The sequence below is a fragment of the Acartia tonsa genome, chromosome 9 (genome assembly GCF_053477335.1).
Source record: "Acartia tonsa isolate MP-2025a chromosome 9, ASM5347733v1, whole genome shotgun sequence".
Lineage (NCBI taxonomy): Eukaryota > Metazoa > Arthropoda > Copepoda > Calanoida > Acartiidae > Acartia > Acartia tonsa.
This window is the reverse complement of record NC_137268.1, coordinates 17,483,870-17,502,592: the sequence shown is the minus strand read 5'-3', so window position 1 is coordinate 17,502,592 and position 18,723 is coordinate 17,483,870. Positions and strand designations below refer to the sequence as shown.

General features: G+C 30.8%; 2 protein-coding genes across 2 annotated transcripts in view; one reads left to right on the top strand and one right to left on the bottom strand.

Annotated features, from left to right (window-relative positions):
* Positions 1 to 11,007, bottom strand: part of LOC145327626 (uncharacterized) — a 189,105-nt gene extending 178,098 nt beyond the window's left edge. Inside the window, exons 1-6 of the mRNA XM_080171167.1 lie at positions 10,821 to 11,007; positions 8,658 to 8,722; positions 8,194 to 8,382; positions 7,878 to 8,120; positions 7,369 to 7,601; positions 2,209 to 2,406 (exon numbers count right to left, since the gene is read on the bottom strand). Of these exons, the coding sequence (XP_080027293.1) occupies positions 2,209 to 2,406; positions 7,369 to 7,601; positions 7,878 to 8,120; positions 8,194 to 8,382; positions 8,658 to 8,722; positions 10,821 to 10,850 (958 nt within the window). The 5' untranslated portion in view covers positions 10,851 to 11,007. The remainder of the gene's footprint in view (positions 1 to 2,208; positions 2,407 to 7,368; positions 7,602 to 7,877; positions 8,121 to 8,193; positions 8,383 to 8,657; positions 8,723 to 10,820) is intronic.
* LOC145327636 (glutaminyl-peptide cyclotransferase-like) overlaps positions 1 to 18,723 on the top strand; it is a 526,230-nt gene that overhangs the window by 135,149 nt on the left and 372,358 nt on the right. The window lies entirely within an intron of this gene.

The window sequence follows — 18,723 nt, the reverse complement described above, 5'->3', positions numbered from 1 at the left end:
ACTTCCATAAATTTCTTAAAAATGATTGCTTACTATACAATAATCTTTACATGAGTTATTGGAATATTTTAGATAAATTTTAATTAAAACTCCAAAATTACTTTTAGCGTGCGAGAGGTGATGCAAGTGATTAACAATATTCCTTAAGTTTAAGAATTTTTGAAGCCTGCCTTTCTTTTTTCATATACGTTCAAGGTTGGGGGTAAAGGAATGTTTACACCCCTCAACTTTTAAAAACCCTTAATTTTTAAAAAAATATATTAGATTAACCCCCCTAAACCCTTCAAACTTCAGATATTAACTACTCTAAATACAAAGCTTGGACGTCCCTGTTTTCAAAAGACACAACTCCATTAGAAATTCTGCGCACGCGGCAAGTATTATTTTACCATAATGTTCATTTTTGTATAAAAAGGTATTTAACTAAATAAGAAAAATAAATTTGTAAATTGTAAATTAGTAACCTTGCCAATCATAAGTACCTAAAAATTAAGCAACCCATGTTGGTTAATCCAAGCGATTAATTTTACTTCCAAAATGCATCATAAAAAGCAGTTTTATGGTTGTTTTATATTTGGGATCACAGTAACAAATCAGCTTGATATAGCCAAATATTATAATGTTAAAATACATCCTGGATGCTTTAGAACTATGTTGACAGCAATATCATGTCAAAATTGATCACTTTGTTTATTCACAAGTTGTTCATGTACAATTGCTTACAAAAGACAAAAAAATTAGCTAATTGTATTCTTGAGCAATGCTGTACAATTTTTCAATAAGGAAATTCTTAATACAATTTCTATGAAAGGGATAAGCCAATGGCCGATAATTGATGTACATCCCAAATGTGGGTACACAATATTACCCGTTTTGTAGATAACAATTAGTGGTTGACACTTATGGACACTCAACTTAATTAACCAACCAATCAAAATTCAATAAAAGTCCACAAATTGTCTATGCAGCCAATAAAAAAAATGTTATTATAAAACTGATCCGGGGACTAGTGTAATAAGCAGCCCAATGTACTCTCCCGCCCTGACAATATGTAGTTTTTATATTATCTTTTTGCATCATGATGATGTCAGACAAAAGTTTGCTAGAATATATGGACACCTATTAAGCCCGCAGAGATCGCCATAGTAAGATGTGCATAGGTCTTAATTAAAACTTATGCGGGTTACTAAAAGGACAGGCTTAATGCTATAGATAAAGAAAATAGTAGAAGAAAAAATTTATCATACAACTGCAAAGAAAAATAATTGCAAAAAAGTACAGAGAGGGAAGGGATATTTGACTGAAAATTTAGTTGGCATCCAAAGTTTTCCTCATTCGCTGGCTGAAAACTTTGGTTATTTCTATCAAATCTTGATTTATTAGCAGTGTTAAAACTTTTAGAACAATAAGGGCAATTTTATTTATCAACATTTGGGTGGTAAAATTATCATTAGTTGTTTTATCCTGCTATCATAAAAGAAAATTCCTCTTTATTGCAAAATGTATAATGTTTCATGTTTATGATATTGCTATAAATGTTCTTTAATAAAAGTATAAAATTATTTTATATGCAAAGATGTTTATAAAAAAAAATATTTATTATCTTTGCATAAGTTTTAAAGAATGGGATTTTTTATCTTAAGAATAGTTATCGCATCGTATTATAGACAGCTTTACGCAGATATTGAAATGCCAAATTATAATAATAAACCATTTTAAAAAGTCATGTTGAAAATGACCGAAAACCTATATATCTGTGTTGAAATAATTTATTTTTATCCTTAACCATAAAAATTTGGTAAGCAAACATTTTTAAATTTTTAATTTCATTTTATAGTTTGTCAATATAAATAAAATGGACAATAAAAGATTGTAAATAACAATGCAATTGCATCCATGTTATGCTAAAAAACAAGATATTTTTTGGTAGAGTTTACAGCCATTTTTATCTTTGTGCAAACATAATATATAACAGTAAAAAGGTTGGGTATACCCATCTATAGGGCATAACTATCATATTTAGCTACACACCTAATTTTTTATACAATCAACCTAAAATACCTTAAAAAGTTTTAGTTCCAATTAACTACTTGTAAAAATACCTTATTGTTCTTTCTTTTTTGTGATTATCTGATGAAATTGACGTTTTAAAACACCTATCATTCCAATTATTCCCCTTCTATTTCTTTTCATGTTAAAAAATCATACCTGAAGCTTTGGTTTGATACACCTCGTTGGCGCCAAGAACAGCTGATTGTGACGTCATCGCGGAAACCGGTTCTCCATTGTCACGTGAACAACAGGTTGGTTTACCGGGGAAACTGTAGTGGCCAGTGTCGCCACCTCCTTCTGGGTACGCGGTTGCCAGACGTGAACGAATGCAGTAGGTTCGTTCAGTCCAAGTCTGATCAATTGGTTTATGTTTGGTTTTAATTCATTCTTAAAAATTATTGAATAATAATAGTAAAAATAAAACGATACAACCTGTCTCAATGATATTGACTGCCAGAAAAATGTATTTCTTATGCATCTTTTTGAAAATACTAAACCCAAATTTGACCTTCCGAGGCTCATTTATTAGTCTGAAGAAAGAATTTGCGATGTTTCTTTTGCCCTTGATTTGAATATATATCAACATTTACTGTTTGCAATAAGAATTAAATGTATAGTCAAGCACTGGTATTAACTTCTATTTAAATATAATAAAACTTTTTCATGACTTTTTCAACCTTTACTTTTTTAGTTGATTAGACATGTATGTATTAAAATCTGCTCTATATTTAACTTTATTAGGCTGTATAGTTATGTCTCTTATACAGATTTATCACGCCTGTATGTCTTTAGGGACACTTTGGGTAGCGGGCAATCCGACTTATTATTTTTTTCTAGGGGGGCAGATCTAGAAGCGCATTCTCTTGATAGGTTGGGACCATCCACCCCAATAACGTTATGATCCTTCCCAGGACTTACAAGAAGCTATACTGTAAAGGATAACCATATCGGTTCAGCAGTTATCAAGATCCTTCAGTACTCACAGAGAGACAGATAGACATCCTGTTTCTTTTGTATAAGGATGATTGATTATTCTGTAAATCCAATTTACTATCTATCCTATTATATAAAGTAGTAAGCTTTTTTTGTTTGTACCGAAGGATCTCGCTAACCGCTGAACCAATCGGGTTCTCCTTTACAGGGTAGCTTCTCGTAGGTATTGGGAAAGTTTATAAATATTTTCTCGGGGGGTGGGACACCCCCAACCCCCCAAAAAAATAAAAATTCCCCCCCCCCCCAAAAAAATAAAAATTTCTTCAAATTTTTTTTAAACCTAAAATACGAAAAGTTACGTTTATCAAACCTCTTGGGGCAAAGCCCCTAGAGGCTAGGGGCGAAGCAACTAGTTTGTTATATTTTTCTAGAGTTAAGTAACTAGCACCTATGGACATCATTATACTTGTTTTACATTCGTTACTTGTAAAAGTACGGCGCGTGCGTGTGTGTGTGAGTGTGTGTATATAAGTTGAGTGTGCATATTTGTGTGTGTGATTGTATCTAAGTCAATAAAGTACTGTTGTAAAATCAATTTTGTATACTGTATGCTTTTACAAACATCCCTTTGTACTGTCATCACATAAATAAAATGGCGAGGTAAAGAAAGGACTTACAGACAAAAGATGTTAAAAAAAGAATTCAAAATTTGGACACACCATTATCTAGAGTGTTCTTTTAAATCAAAAGTATTGGCTTATTTAACCCTACTTATCCTTATCAGAAACATATCTTATTTTCTTCTTTGACGTAGGGAGTTTATAAAAGGAAACTACACAAAAGATTGAAGACCTCTGCAGGTAATTATCAACAAAAAAAAACTAGAATAAAAATGATGATATTTTTAAAAATAATCCTTATTTAATTTTAGTCAATTTATACATAAAATTCAAATTCTGAAATTATATATTTTTATTTAGGTATTTTAAATTGCTCTTCTTTGTTTTGTAGAATATTTATTTTTGAGGCTTATATATTTTTCTACAGTTCCTCTGTAATTTATTTTTTCCTCTATATAAAACTTTTCATAAAGAGAATCAACCAGTTTTTAAATACTTTGGCTGTAAACAAAAAGAAATAGTGTAAATTGTTATCATTAAAGCATAAAACCATACATGTTTATTTCTTGATATAATAGCTATATTCATTACTCCCCCACTATTAGACAAACATGTCCTTGTTCAATTGTTATAAATTCAGGGAAAAGATACTGATGTCTAAATAATCAACATATCTTTCTTCCTCCCAATATTTAAGTTTATACATCTGTACCGTCTCTAATAGCTATAAACCTTCCCAGGGTCTGTGAGATATATTGTAAAGGAGAACCATATCGGTTCAGCAGTTAGCAAGACCTTTCGGTAAACACGGACACACGGCTCAGTAATTTTTGTCATAAATTCACTTGTCATAAATGTATTTGTCATAAAAAAATTGACAAAAATTACTGAGCCCCTACACACACATATCCTGCTAGTTTATTATAAGGAGTGTCTCATCCCTGGATCCCTTAAGCAAGGCCTAGTAATAAAAAGGCCTAGTCCGAAGTCGTGGAGCTTTTTTGAATTGAGGTAACCAAGCAATAAATGTTTTAGGAATGCTTGACTACTAGAGCTGCGTTAACTAGAAAGTGCGTAACTCTAAATCATAATTAATCCACTTTAGTTTTATGATAGTTAACCATTGCATCGTGTTAAAGACAGCTTTCCACGGATATAAAATGTATTTGAAAAAAACTATAAGATTAAAATCAACTATGTTGGCTCCATGGGGCCGAAGGCTTGGGCTAACAATATTGGTATTGATTTGATTTTTATTTTAATATTCGGGAGAAATTGTCTGTAATATGATGCTCTACATGATTTTTTATTTTGGTTGAGAACCGGTTCTAATCTAGCGTATACGAATTGGTTTTAAAGTCATAATGGAAAAAAAATATAAAAATATATGAATAATAAAAAAAAATACATAAACCTACTGTTACTTGAAATTATACATTTTCCCAAAAAATACTAAATTTTTCGCATTCTATGTAATCGAAGATGTTTTAAATGCTTAGCTTTGCCTATAGATTTAAATAACCATTATTTACAACTCTTCAATATTTGATTATAAGTTTCTTTTGGGTTATAAATAATATTTATAAAAGCCTTTTATTTTCAGGGAAGCAAGATCTTAATTATAACAAATTAAGTGGAATAGTTCACGTGAAGAAAAATGTTAAAATAAAAAGTGTTTTTTTTGTGTGTGTGTGTGTTTGTTTGTGTAAAGTTAGAGGCCAAAATGTTTTGTTAAAAAGAAATATCTCACACACTCCTTGATTTATTATAGTAAAATAAAAACTACTCTAATTCTGATGTTTCAGAGCGCGGCCATTACAAAACAAGCGTAAACCTGGACAACCGCTCAAGAACGTGATACCCAATAAGTTTTTTTTATGTATTTCTGAACCAAATATTGCTATTTTAATGCATAATTAAACGGCTAAACATTATACAACTCTTGCACGACCTTTTTCTGGAGGTATCTTTGGTAACGAGTTGCGCCTGTTTTATGTCCAGGCAATCTCCATAATCAAACTATTTATGTCACGCATCTGACACTAAAGAGGTAAGAACCATTTTCAATCTTTAAAGTAAAAATATCTATATCATTTTGCTCAATAAAATTTTGCTGAAACTTTTCTGAAATGATATCAAATTGATCTTGCTGCTCTTCATATTAACAAATTATCCTTGTTGAATGAAGACTACGTATTTACATCTGTATTGCTTCAGGTTCAAGATTTGTCGCTTTAGGTGAAAAGATGAATTTTTAATACAGTAATTAGGAGCCCGCAGGGCTAACAATCTTGGCATCTACTTACATATAGAATAAGGGTTTGGCTCGGTTCATTTATCAATGTATGTATTGTAGTGTTAAGTTCTATATATAAATAATACATCTATCTATCTATCTAAACATCGACCTGTCTAAGTATCTATCTATCTATAAAGTACCTGTCTGTTTAATTATCTCTCTATCCATCGAATTGTATATCTATCAAACAGTCTATCCAATTATTTATCTTTGTTTCTTAGTATCTGTTTACACCTTTCTATCTATCCATTTACCTATTTTCTGTCTTTCTATCCTTATTTATTTTCTATCTTTCTATACAATCTTTTTAAGGTTTACACCTTTTGGCCTCTTGTTGTTCAATTTTATTTCTCAAATTGATTTACAGCCAATAAAAGAGCATTTAGCACCCATTTTTATCTTCTACTTTCATAGCTTTTAATAAAGGTAGATAAATAAACATTTTTGCCTTTTTAAAAAGGTTATCTTAATCCATGGAAATGCAAATAGTAAGCAATTTCTTAAGCTTTGTAGTTTGATTTCTTTTTTATTCCAATATTTTAGGCATTTGTTTGTCCTTTAAGATATTCAAAACTATTAGATGATAAGAATATTTTTTTTCGAGGCATATGTCAGGCCTTTTTACTGCATTCTTGCTGTCAATCTGTATAAATATTTTTTCAGATGTTTCTAACTGTAACATTCCCCAATATTTAGCCTAAACCCTGGCCTATCTTTAAAAGCGCATTTTAAGGCATTGGTGAGTTTTGACCTATCAAAACCGCAAAATATTTAAAAATATTTTTTTCTATTTTAAATTCATTATCAAGTAATTACGATTTTTTATATAAACAAAGTAATTTTTGGTACATATTAAGTCATTTTCATCCTGTAGATACCTTTTGCTATTATAATATTTTCAGAATAACCTATTTGCTAATGAAAATTTTTTGCGTAAATGATTGGAGACCTCCCTGTTAGTCGAGTGTAAACTGCATTGTGAAATGACCCTAAAGCGAAAGGGGGTTTCGACAAGGGAAATAGGAATATGTTAATGGTAAAAAATGGAACAAAAAATTATATTTATTAATTAATTCATGTCTGTGCGTCCTTACAATAATTTCAAATTTATTGAGGGACTTCAAAATTTTAGGATATAAACTATTTGATTTTCAAACATTCGCAAAAATCATTTTCCTTTAAAAGTGCTATTCTGTTATTTATTTCATTGCTGTTCTATTTACATTTACTTTTGTAAAAATCTTTTTAAAAATTTGTTTATCCCCAAATTGCTGAGTGTAAATAAAAGTGGTGCTCTTGCTATATTTAAATGCAGGCAGTGAAAAAAAGAGTGGATGCGCCGATTTTCAATTTGCACGGCAAATTTTAACAAGGACATACATGTCAATAAATAGTGTAGCAACAACAAGCTACCTAAATATTTGGCAGATTTAAGAAGTTAAAAACTAAACATAAACCATTCCTTAGATTTACTCGACTGTGACAACGATCTTGACGCCGAATATTCACTATCCTCCCGCCGCCTGCCCACCGATTCAGACTCGGTCCGCCACGGCAACTGAGGATTGGAGCCGAACCAGGAGTGTAGGCCGGTTCGTCGGATTTTCTGTGACGGGGCTAGCAACTGTTTTCTGTTAGCGTTACTAGTGCTGCCGCTGTTACTATGACCAGAAGTAGAACGGCTGACATGATCATACCTGCAATTTATCATTTCTTAGCTTTCTTACAGTATTGGTCTTTTTATCTATTTACCAATTCATCTGTCTTCTAACTATCCATTCAATTGTCCATCAGTATCTATCAAGCCATCTGTTTAACATCTCCTCTATCTGTTTATCTATGAATCTGTCTTTCTTATCCATAAATCCATCTGTCCTTCCTTCAACCTCCCTATCAATCAATCTATTAGGCTGCCTATTATTAGTATTGTATATAAAATTTAATCACAAATACAATAAAAAGTAAACTCTTACCTACTAATTGAGAGGGATCTTGCGGACTTTTCTTTACCACGTGCTGACGAAGACGACCTATTCAGCTTTCCATAGGACGCAGCATTGTACAGCGCCTGTGCAGTGGACAAGTCGTGCTGAGACACTGATAAACCAGTTCTGATCAGCTGACTTGCAGCTCCGCCCACAACACCACCAGCAAAGTTGGATCTGTTGGGGTTGCGCTGGTATCGCTGAGATTTTGGGGAGGGCTGGGAGGAATTTCTAAAAATATAAATATGTTATATATACAAAATGTATATTATTATAAAATGAACGGAAATATAATCAACCTTACCTTTTATGACTTTTATCTTTTGATGGAGAGGAAACAGACCTGGACAAACCAGTAACATCTTCCTGTGTGTGTGAAGCTCCTACAGGTAGTGACAGAGGCCCACTGCAAGGGTCACGATGGCCTCCATTGCTGCTGGAGCCTCCAGCAGTTGCCAGGTTACCTGTGCTTAGGAACTGCTCTTTTCTAGATCTTAATAAAATGTTTGATTAAATTGAGAATAGGGTAATTGAATTTTCATAATAACTAGAAGCCTCCAGGTACACTTAAAAGCCAAAAAATTGGGGTATTTTTTCCATAGGCAATTTTTCTTTGGAGGTTGAAGGTACTCTTCTTATAGATAGTTATATAACTTCCCTGGCCTTATAAGAAGCTTCACTGTTTAGGGAGATATTAAGCAACAGAAGACATCCTGTTAGACATCCTGTTACTTTTATGTAATGATGATAATTAAAAAATGTTGATACCTTGGTATTTCTAATCCAAATAAGTGCCGGATTTTGTCACCGAGATTTGATTGGGTTCTCTGCACCTAAAGTAAGCATTACATTACAATAGATTAACTATCATCTTCATATTTCTAATTAGAAAATGGACATTGGATATATAATTGAAGTAGCTCCCAATTGCGATTTACATAATAAAATTTTTGGTGAAAAAGTTTGGATATTAATAGTTTGTATCAACCAATTAAAAGTAACCTAAGTTTTAAAGGCTTTCCTTGCCATCTGTTTTGAATGCATTGGCAAACTTAGTTACTGACACACAGTGAGCCCAGGAATCCAATTTTGTGGAAAAAATTAATAACTTCCTTATTCTTTAACCAAATCGAACATTTTTTTTTTGATTGGAAGGTTTTTATAGTATCTTTTACAGAACAAACAAAATTACCCCCTTCCCCCCTCCCAAGATGATTTGGGGGCCAAGATATCCCCCCAAAATGTATAATAGTTATAATTCTTATCCTAACTTCCTCATTTTTCCATCAAATTCAATTATTTTTTTTAATTTAAAGTAATTTAGAGTACTCTGTATTAAAAATACAAAATTTACCCTAAACCCCCATTGGGTCTACTGGAAAAGGGTTAAAACTCACCCCCCAAAAGTGAAAAAATAAGATATTTTTCTTCTAATTCGCTTATTTTAAAATGTATTTTGATATATATATAAGAAAAATTCCTATAACCTAAAATTCCCCCCCCCCTCATCCCAAGGGGCGATAAGGGGGGGCAAAACATCTCCCCCCCCCCTCCTCAAAAAAATGTTAAATTTTGATACTTTGACAAATTTTTCCCTAAATTAAAATTAAATGATTTAACTAGGTAGCTTAAAATAGATGAACTACTTTATTTATTTTTTTGTGAAAATTTTAGCTAATCTGGGCTGCCCTCCCTCCCCCACAAATTATCCGCCCCCCCCCCATAATTCTTTGTCTCCAGCCCGGCTGGCTGTCTCATTTTCCACAAAAAAATTAAGATCTTCCTACTAAATTTAAAGTTGATCAATTCGATTGCTGGCGGATTTTGTTTAAAATTGACCAATAGGATGACAAGAGCTGAATCTTGCCCATGGAGTATAACCAAAGGGTGCAGGAAAAAGGGATTGGCAGGCTAGCTGCTGGCAGAATTATTTTTAAAAAGAAAAAGAAAAACTTATTTTTTTGTTGGGAGGGGGGCATATTTACATATCCTTTATTTTTTATTTTTTTTTTTTGGGGGGGGGGGGGTTGAGCCAACAAACATCCAGTCTTAATTTTAATTATAAAAAGAAAAATTGAAGAAAATATTTTTTTTTTTCGGGGGGGGGGGGCAATTTCTCTTTAGAGGGTGGTAGTACCCTCCTCTAAAATAGTTATTAACCTTTCCAGGACTTATGTGAACCTATTTAATGGAGAACCATATCGGTTCAGTGATTAGCAAGATCCTTTGGTACACAAACATATTCGGTTTCTTTTATACAAAGATTATACCTAAACTAAATTTAGCTTAATAATGACCTTTACAAAAATATCTATAGAGGTTAAGCAACTAAGTGAAAGTTAATAAGACCAACGGGATCCTCTTATATATTGCCTAAATAATGCTAGAACTCAATCCTAAAAGTTTTCACCTCGTTGCTAAAAAGATCAAGGTATTTGAATCAGAGCTTTAAAAAATATTCAATGTGCTCTTTTTTGCATTTTCACCAACTTTCTTTAATATGGATTTAAGAGGTTTTTTTTATACAAAACTATTTAGTTTCTTGTTATCCAGCGTTAGATAATTGCACGACGTTTCTAAAATGATATTACATTACGTCCTAAGTTAATATTTGATTAAATGGCAAGTAAAACAAAAAAAAATAAAAAATCATTTTTTTGGGAGATTTTTGTATCTAAATTTTGTGAATTCCAGGGTAACAACTTCAGAAGGCCATAAAAACTTTAATTTTTTATATTTTTCATTAATTTAAAATGGCAAACCTCCTCTAATATGATGAATATTAACATGGACTTTTAAAATAATTGATTTTCTAAAGTTCGATTTTTGGGCAAAATAATTTTTTCCACAAAGTTGGATTCCTGGGCTCACTGTGTGACAGATGGACAGGCTATTGTTCAAGAGTTGCTGTGCTGTTGAAAATATGCTTACCTTAGGTGGTGCATTGATGGAAGACGACATATTGTTAATTTTTCTACAACTACAACGACATTTCAGGAAACTAAGACGACATAATCAGATAAAACTTCAACATTTTCATTCAAATCTGCAGATATTTATTTTTTTTCACATATTTTTTCACTTTATCATTGTTTATAAAAGTACTTTTTCACAAATGTTTCATTTTTATGATGGTTTAAGAAGGCTTACATGCATCTTATTTGATCATACCTGAAATTTATATAAGATGGTTTAATTCAAAAAACGAGAATTGACAAAAAGTTCCACAATAATTTAGCTCTAAAATCTATTTTTTTAAGAATTATAAAACATATTTTGAACTATTTATATCAAATTTGAGCAGGATATTGTTCTATTTTATTTAAACATAATAAAAAGTCTTGCCTAACTATGTATAAGATTGATTGCATTACTTCTTATACAAAGGAAATAAGGTGTCGAGGTGAACAATGTTCATAAAAAAATGTAAAAAAAACATTTTTTAGCCTTCAAAATATGATAATTATTGAAAAATGTGTTGTTTTTAGACAAAAAATGTCATCAAGAAATAAAAATACACATTTTTCAAATAGATACTTCTTATTGGTGTAAACGTTGGAACACGCTGCATAATTGATCAATGTAAAATTACACCTTTGATGAGATTTAGCATAACAGGAAATTGTGCAAAAATTAAACTCCTTAAAAAAATTATAATCTTAACATAAAAAATATAGAATAGGGAAATATTTTACTCTACTTTATCTGCCAGTCAAAATTATATGGGAGAAAGAATTGGTTGTAGATTAAGCAAACCCCCATATATCTCATGTTATCCAAAATATAAATGATATAGATTTCCCTTTTTCTAAATGTCAATTTTATAATTATATTTGATTGAAGGATTTTTTTTAGCAACGTCATTGAGCCAATCATTAGTGGATTTTAGTAGGGAGGGATGGGGTAGCTTTATTATAAAAAAAATGCTAACTTAAATATATAATGCTTTCACTTTAACCCGTAAATAGACCCTTTATTAAAAAATACATGTTTCTATTCAATGCATGGCTTTAACCCTTCAGGTCCATTCTCCAACGGGCTACTATCTTCTTGGGGCTCTTTAAATTATGCCTAACCTAAAAGTATAAAATAAATTTCTCAAAACGTTTTTAAAATAACCCTTTAAATTAAATTCCAGATAGTAGCTATTACTATAACATGATAATACCAATATCATGTAAAGTATAATTTGTTGCAAACCCATATCTGCAAAAAGACCTTGTTTTTTTTCTTCAAAGTTTTAAAATCAAAGATTTTCTAACTATGAAAGTTTCAGTAGTCCATTTTGCACATTTTATATTTTCACAATAGCTTTTAAAGTTTTTTTTTTATAAAAACATGGTCTATATTGATATAACTATTGAAATGATGATTCCTATGATCATTAGACACAACTTTAAAACTGTTGCCTTTACTTTGAAATTATATGCAAATTTATCTTCCTTCATATTTAGCAAATTTGCGAAAAATCAGCCAACGTTATTGATTAAACGCCGATAATTTATAGGAACATAATACCTATATTAAATTGTTTAATATCAATATATCAAAATAAGATTTGCTGATATTGGGATCAAAGCTTTTTGCTTAAAGATCCATGGATAGGTTAATGAATTATAAATTAATTTTCCCTCTAAATTAAATGTTGCCATTATGTAGGTTGAAAACAATAATACATTTATTCCTTTGCTAAATCATTATTACATACGGCATAACCTAAACATGGTAATCTGGTGTAAGATCCAAGTAATAATAAAGTCATGTGAACAAGTCTAGATATAATTTCTAAGTTTCCATGCGGCTGCTGAGCCCTTTAGGTTAGAATTCCGCTGATTAAGCTTAATAAACAATCTTATCTTATCTTTAAATCTCTCTTTAGAGAACAATTAATTAAAAAATTGATGCCAGCTAATTGTTTTACAAGAAATATTATACAAACCCATCCCTTTATTTTTACCGTCTATTCTTTATAAGGGGTTTGAAAAATTAAACAAGGATTTATATGTTTCAAAGTAATGTTTTGAATAAATCAAATATAAATGACAAAATTGTAAAACATATGATATATCCCTTTTATGGTCATAATGTCGATATTATAAAAAAAATATTGATTTCAGTTTTGTTGGCCCCTAGAAACCAGGTTAAAAGCTTTGACTGTAAAATTATCCCTAAGCACTGTTATGACTTCCAGATCAATGTTGATTAAAGAATTACAGCTTAGGTAGTACAAAACTGTTAATAGGTCACTTAGGAATTCATATTTTAAATTATAGAGTGGCTTCGCTAGTAAAAAAATAATACAATGGTTAGCCATAAATATTTTTGTGTTAATGTTTGAAAAGGAATATTTCAATATAAATTAGCACCCTTGTATTCTTTATAAAAAAGTATAATTTTAAGGCTTTCACTCGGAGTTTTTTTTTTAAACGTGCATCTACTCTATACTACTATTTTCATTAATAAATATATCTAGAATATTTCTTAGTTTTCGTCAATTTATCCAGAAGGAAATTTTGGAACACAAACGTTGCATTAAATACTTTTTTAACCTTTAAGTAACGAAATTGATATAGAATATACGTGGATAATATAACTGTCGTCAATTTAGATTGCTAATATGGACCTCTTTATTGTTCAGTTCGCTCATCCAGTAAAGTAGGAGGGAATGAGGTAAAGAAGATATTGTTATTTTAGCCATCTGCAAGCATCACTTTATCAGAGTGCAACTTCCAAGTAATAAAATATTGATTATAATTGCTAACCTATTAATAGCAAACCAATATAAAATTAAGATCATTTTACGATTTTGCTCTTATTTAAAAAAGTATTCTTGTTTTCTTGCGTAATTTTATTCTTATTGTTAAGGCTTTCATAGCCATAGAAAAGGAAATATAATGAGAAAAACTATTTGGTAATTTTTTAGCTGCCCTTAAGAATCCTTATTTTGTCTCTAACTTTTTTGCCAATCAAGTTAGAGGAAAATAATACTTCGAATTGGTTGTACTTTTTATGAAAGCTTAAAATACCTTAGGATGGTTTTAGGCTATATTGCTGAACTCCCCTAGTGGTTGGGGGAGTAACAACTTTTATTAAACAAAGGGTTTTTTTCACGTCGAGAACTTTAGTCTTAATTGATATTATGTGCAAGGAAATAAAGAACAATATCAATCAAGATCAACTACCTTTTCTTCCCCCTCAATAAATCTAGGTGAAAAGATTTTTTGTATAGATTGTTATTCTTTATCCTGTTTAATTTTAATATCTTAAAATGCAATTATTATTTGTCGGACAATGTTTAATAATTGCAATAAGGATCTTCATTTAAAATTCTTTATAATTTTCTCAACGCAGCTACTCTATAAATAGGGTCAGTACGTGCGTCAACACGTCAAGTCAGCTATTGTAATTTACTTCAACTTTTAATTAAGGAATAAAAAAATAGATAGTTAAAGGAGCTAACCAACGAAATCATTCTTTAAGTAAATTGTATAAATACTAGCAGCCGCGTCCTGGCAACCTGGAGCTATGTATTCAGAGGGGAGAGAGGGATATGAAAAAAAAGCCTCAAACCATACAAAGATTATAAAAAAAAAAAAGTAGAATAAAAACAACACGGGACCTATGTGAAGCTTCCTTAAAATGTTGAAATCAAACACTCCAGTAGATATACTACATACAAAAAAGACTTTCTACATTACATAATAAGATAAACTTGTCAAAATACATTTTACTTCTAATAAATGGTTACTTTGTTATTGCTGTTCTACTTACAAACATAACTATCCTTGTTAAAATTATTATTCCATCTTTCGTTGTAATGATTATTAATAACGTTTAATAAAAATTAATGTTTTTAAATAAATTTAAAAGATTCTTAGTTTATAAATGAAATTTCTTAAAATTTAAGTATAGTTTAAATGTCCAAACCTTTAAATGATTTATTAGATTAAAATGTTATGATGCACAATATCTTTGATATCATGATTATGTCTTACTAGGATTATAATCTTCAACATGTAATTTTAATACAAATAAAAATCCTCGAAAAAAATAGTAAAAATTAGCAAGACATTGATAATATGACAGTGGGGGATAAATTTATGTTCACTTGAATTTTTGAATGTACAATTTTGCAAGGATCTAAAGGGATAATACAATGACCAATAGGTTGATGTACATCCCCAATGAAGATACACAGAGTTACCCCATCTGTAAATAAGTAGTTTAAACGTTTGATCAAAGTTCATTGATAGTCCCAAAAGCCAACGAATGAGAAAACGTTTAAAAACTTTTTAGACTAGTGTAAAAAACAGACCAATGTCTCCTTCCTCTCTTGTTATTTTAGCAACACATATGGAACACTGATGTAAATAGACAAATTTGAAGTTGGTAAGATTATCCGACCAGCAGACAGATTTTTAGCCTGATAAACTTATTACATGTAATCAGGTAGTTTACAGCGCATCTACTACAGACCACATACAAAACCTTAATGCTGATCAATATTTTAAGCTGGCTGATACTACGCTCATAGAGGTCTCTAGTGGAATTTATGGGTAACAAGGGGGTTAAATAGACCATCCACTATCCATTTCAGTTTAAAAAAAGAAATGAAAAGTGAAAAATATTTTTTGGGTTTGTATTTTTTTAGGGGCGATATCTGTTAAGAGAGTGGAGGTGCCTTCCATGTAAAAAGCTTCTCTGTAAAGAAGGGCAATGGTTAACAAGATCTTTAGGTTCATATAAACACACAGCTAGACAAATATACATCATTTTACTTTTATATAGGGATATAATATCCTTACATATAACCAGCAAGTTTTTTGTTTGTAACAACATATTTTTTAAAATTTATAGAAGGCTTTAAAAAGGCCCCAGGATTTTAATAAGGTTCTTTTATTTTAAGATTTAAGTAAAAAAATGGGTTTGAATATTTTCTGTCTCCCCCCCACCACCCTGCTCTTAAAATACAGAGCCTCTAGATGCTAGGGGCGTAGCTGCCAGTTTACAATATAGTAAACTAAAATGAGACTGTCTAAAAGAGTTATTAAAGATTTGGGTTAATGTTTTATGTTGAGGAGGGATTTTGACTGAATAAAAACTATTTCTTTTGTATTCTAAATTTATGTAGGGTAGTATCAGAGATCTAAAGGAATGACGGGATTATAGATTAATGTACCCGCAATCCTTTAAATTCTAAATGGAAACTTCTAAACAGTGTTACTTGCACAAATCAATTAAGAATCAGTAAAACCCATTATAGTTTAGAACCAACGAATGACAGAACGAGAACATAAACTTTGGGGTCAGTATAAATTTCAGTTAATTAGTTCCCTCCCTCCCTGGGCAGTGTTGTATAAAATGTAAAGGGGAAATATGTCTGTCTGTCTTTTTAGTCATCTATTTGTCTCTTCGTTTGTCTGATCTTAAATCTGTCTATCTGTCTATCCATCTACTACCTATGGTGTTTTAGATTGATTAAGTATCGCATCATTGTTATCTGATATAAATGGTTATAAACAAATTTATTTTGTAAAATAACAGCACGATTTGCCCACTAGAGTCTTTATAGTATGATGTGATACTTTTATAACTGAATGACATTAGAAATTTCATAAATTCTTTATCATATTGAATCTGATATACATAGCAGAAATGGAGAGCCTTTTAAGAACACCACAAATTTAATTTGTATTCCAAAATATGGACTTTAAGTCTTGGTTTGGTATTTACCTTATACAATACAATGTCCGTCCGTTAGTTCCTTTGTTTCTTAATCCTTGCCAACCGATGGACCGATTAGGTTCTGCTTTGTAGGGAAAATAGCTTTAGGGCGTAAATGCATTCAGGATACACACCCGAGAAAGTTGTCTTTCAAAAAGGACATTAAATGTTTAGAGTTACTCTCTACCCCCTATAGGGGTTTCCCCCTAGAGCCTGTGAACGAGACCAATACTTATATCATAAGACAATAAGTATTGTTAGCTTTTTAGTTATGTTTATTTTACAGGGGTTACCTTTTACAAGAGTACTTTTTAAACTTAAAACAATAACTAAAGGTACTTTTCTCGCAGGCAAAGTGCCAAAATATTTAAATATTCTAATGTACTTAGAACTCGATTATTCAATTTTTGATGTTTATATATTTAAGGAGGGAGTAGACATTGGACTGTAAACAAATTCTGACCCTCAAATTTATATACAGTTTCTATAATGCTTTTAGGGCATTTTTGTTTAAAATAATAAAAATAACAGGATGTTTGTGTGTCTGTATTAAGAGATCTTACTAACCGCTCAACCTAAATGATTCTTCTTAAAAGTGTTGCTTCTCATTTGTCCCTGGAAGATTCATAACACATCATCCTTTCACGGGGGAAAATAGACCCCCAGCCAATTGTCCCTAGAGGCTTTTAGGGGCATAGCCGCTAGTATATATTATAAGGTAGTATAAATAAGGAAACATTTTGTGTACCCATACCCCCTAAAGACATAATCAAAAGCATATTCAAATGTAAAATCACACTAAATATGTCAAAACAGAACAGGGATATGGTAACTCTAATAAAAAATAATTCTTCAAACTTTTATACAATTTAAAAATGGCCATTATTAAGTAAAATAATTAACCTATTTTGTAATAAATTCTCCATTGTTACATTTTTAAACTGCAAAGTTGTAGATAAAATAGTTTTTTCTTGAGGTGACAAATCCCTGTCCACAAAGTCAAATCAAAATTAAAGGTATTGATTCAGATTTTGATAAGATTACTATTTATACCTTTTCATATACAAATATTTTGATATTTTTGTCAATATTTGAAAAGATTTTTAAAAAGTATAAAATGAGCCGTTGAATAAAATGATTACAGTATTATTAAAATAAGATTTTGGATTCAAATTAAACTTCTGAAAATTCAATAAAAATTCTTTTGAAGGAAGTATAGAAGCGCGACGGCCATGCCTAACCGACATGAGCCATTCTTTTATAGTTTACTGTATTAGAGGTTACTATTCTGTTTTCATACCAAAGTTGCTGTGCTTCTCATCAACACAATTGTCTTTGTTTACTTTGAACACAGTAATAGTGTCTGACTGATTATGACGTAACAAAAAAAATTAGCCAATGAGAGGCCATTATAAATTTTACCATTGGTCAATAACGGCCTCTCATTGGCTATTTTTTTTTGTTACGTCATAATCAGTCAGACACTGTTACTGTGTTCTTTACTTTAAAAATTATAGAAAAATAAAAATTTATTTCAATTAAATAAGATAAATAAATGGTTTTTAACCATATTATTTAATTTCCCTTCTTTCTAAGACAGGGCAATGCTTTCTTAAAATCAATCTGTGTTAAAATTAGAATATTGTATTGGCATACTATTTCAATGGTTTATGTCGACTAAACGGATTTAGAAAAAAATAGTCACCAATACCTGTAACAATATCAAAATAGGCAGCTCTATAAAAAGCATTTTATTTTAAAATCACAGAGTTCTTATGTAGAGCAGTTGTCAATATTAAAAACCTAACCTACACGTAATAATATTCTGATACTCTTGTATTGAAATAACGAAATTTTATCAAAATACATTCAAGCAGTTTTTTATGCCTTCACCCAATTGTTTTTATTATTATCTATCCCCCAAACTGGTTGACGGGGGCGCTGCTTAGCCCCAGCACCCCGCTGGGATAAATTTCCTAACGTTGCATTGTTTTAGATTAAACTCGCAGCGGTAGGGGTGTCTCAAAAACGCCTATGGTCATAAAAAAAGAACTGTCTCAAAATAAGGGAAATTGAAGATGTTCAAAAAGAATTGGGACTTATTTTCTTA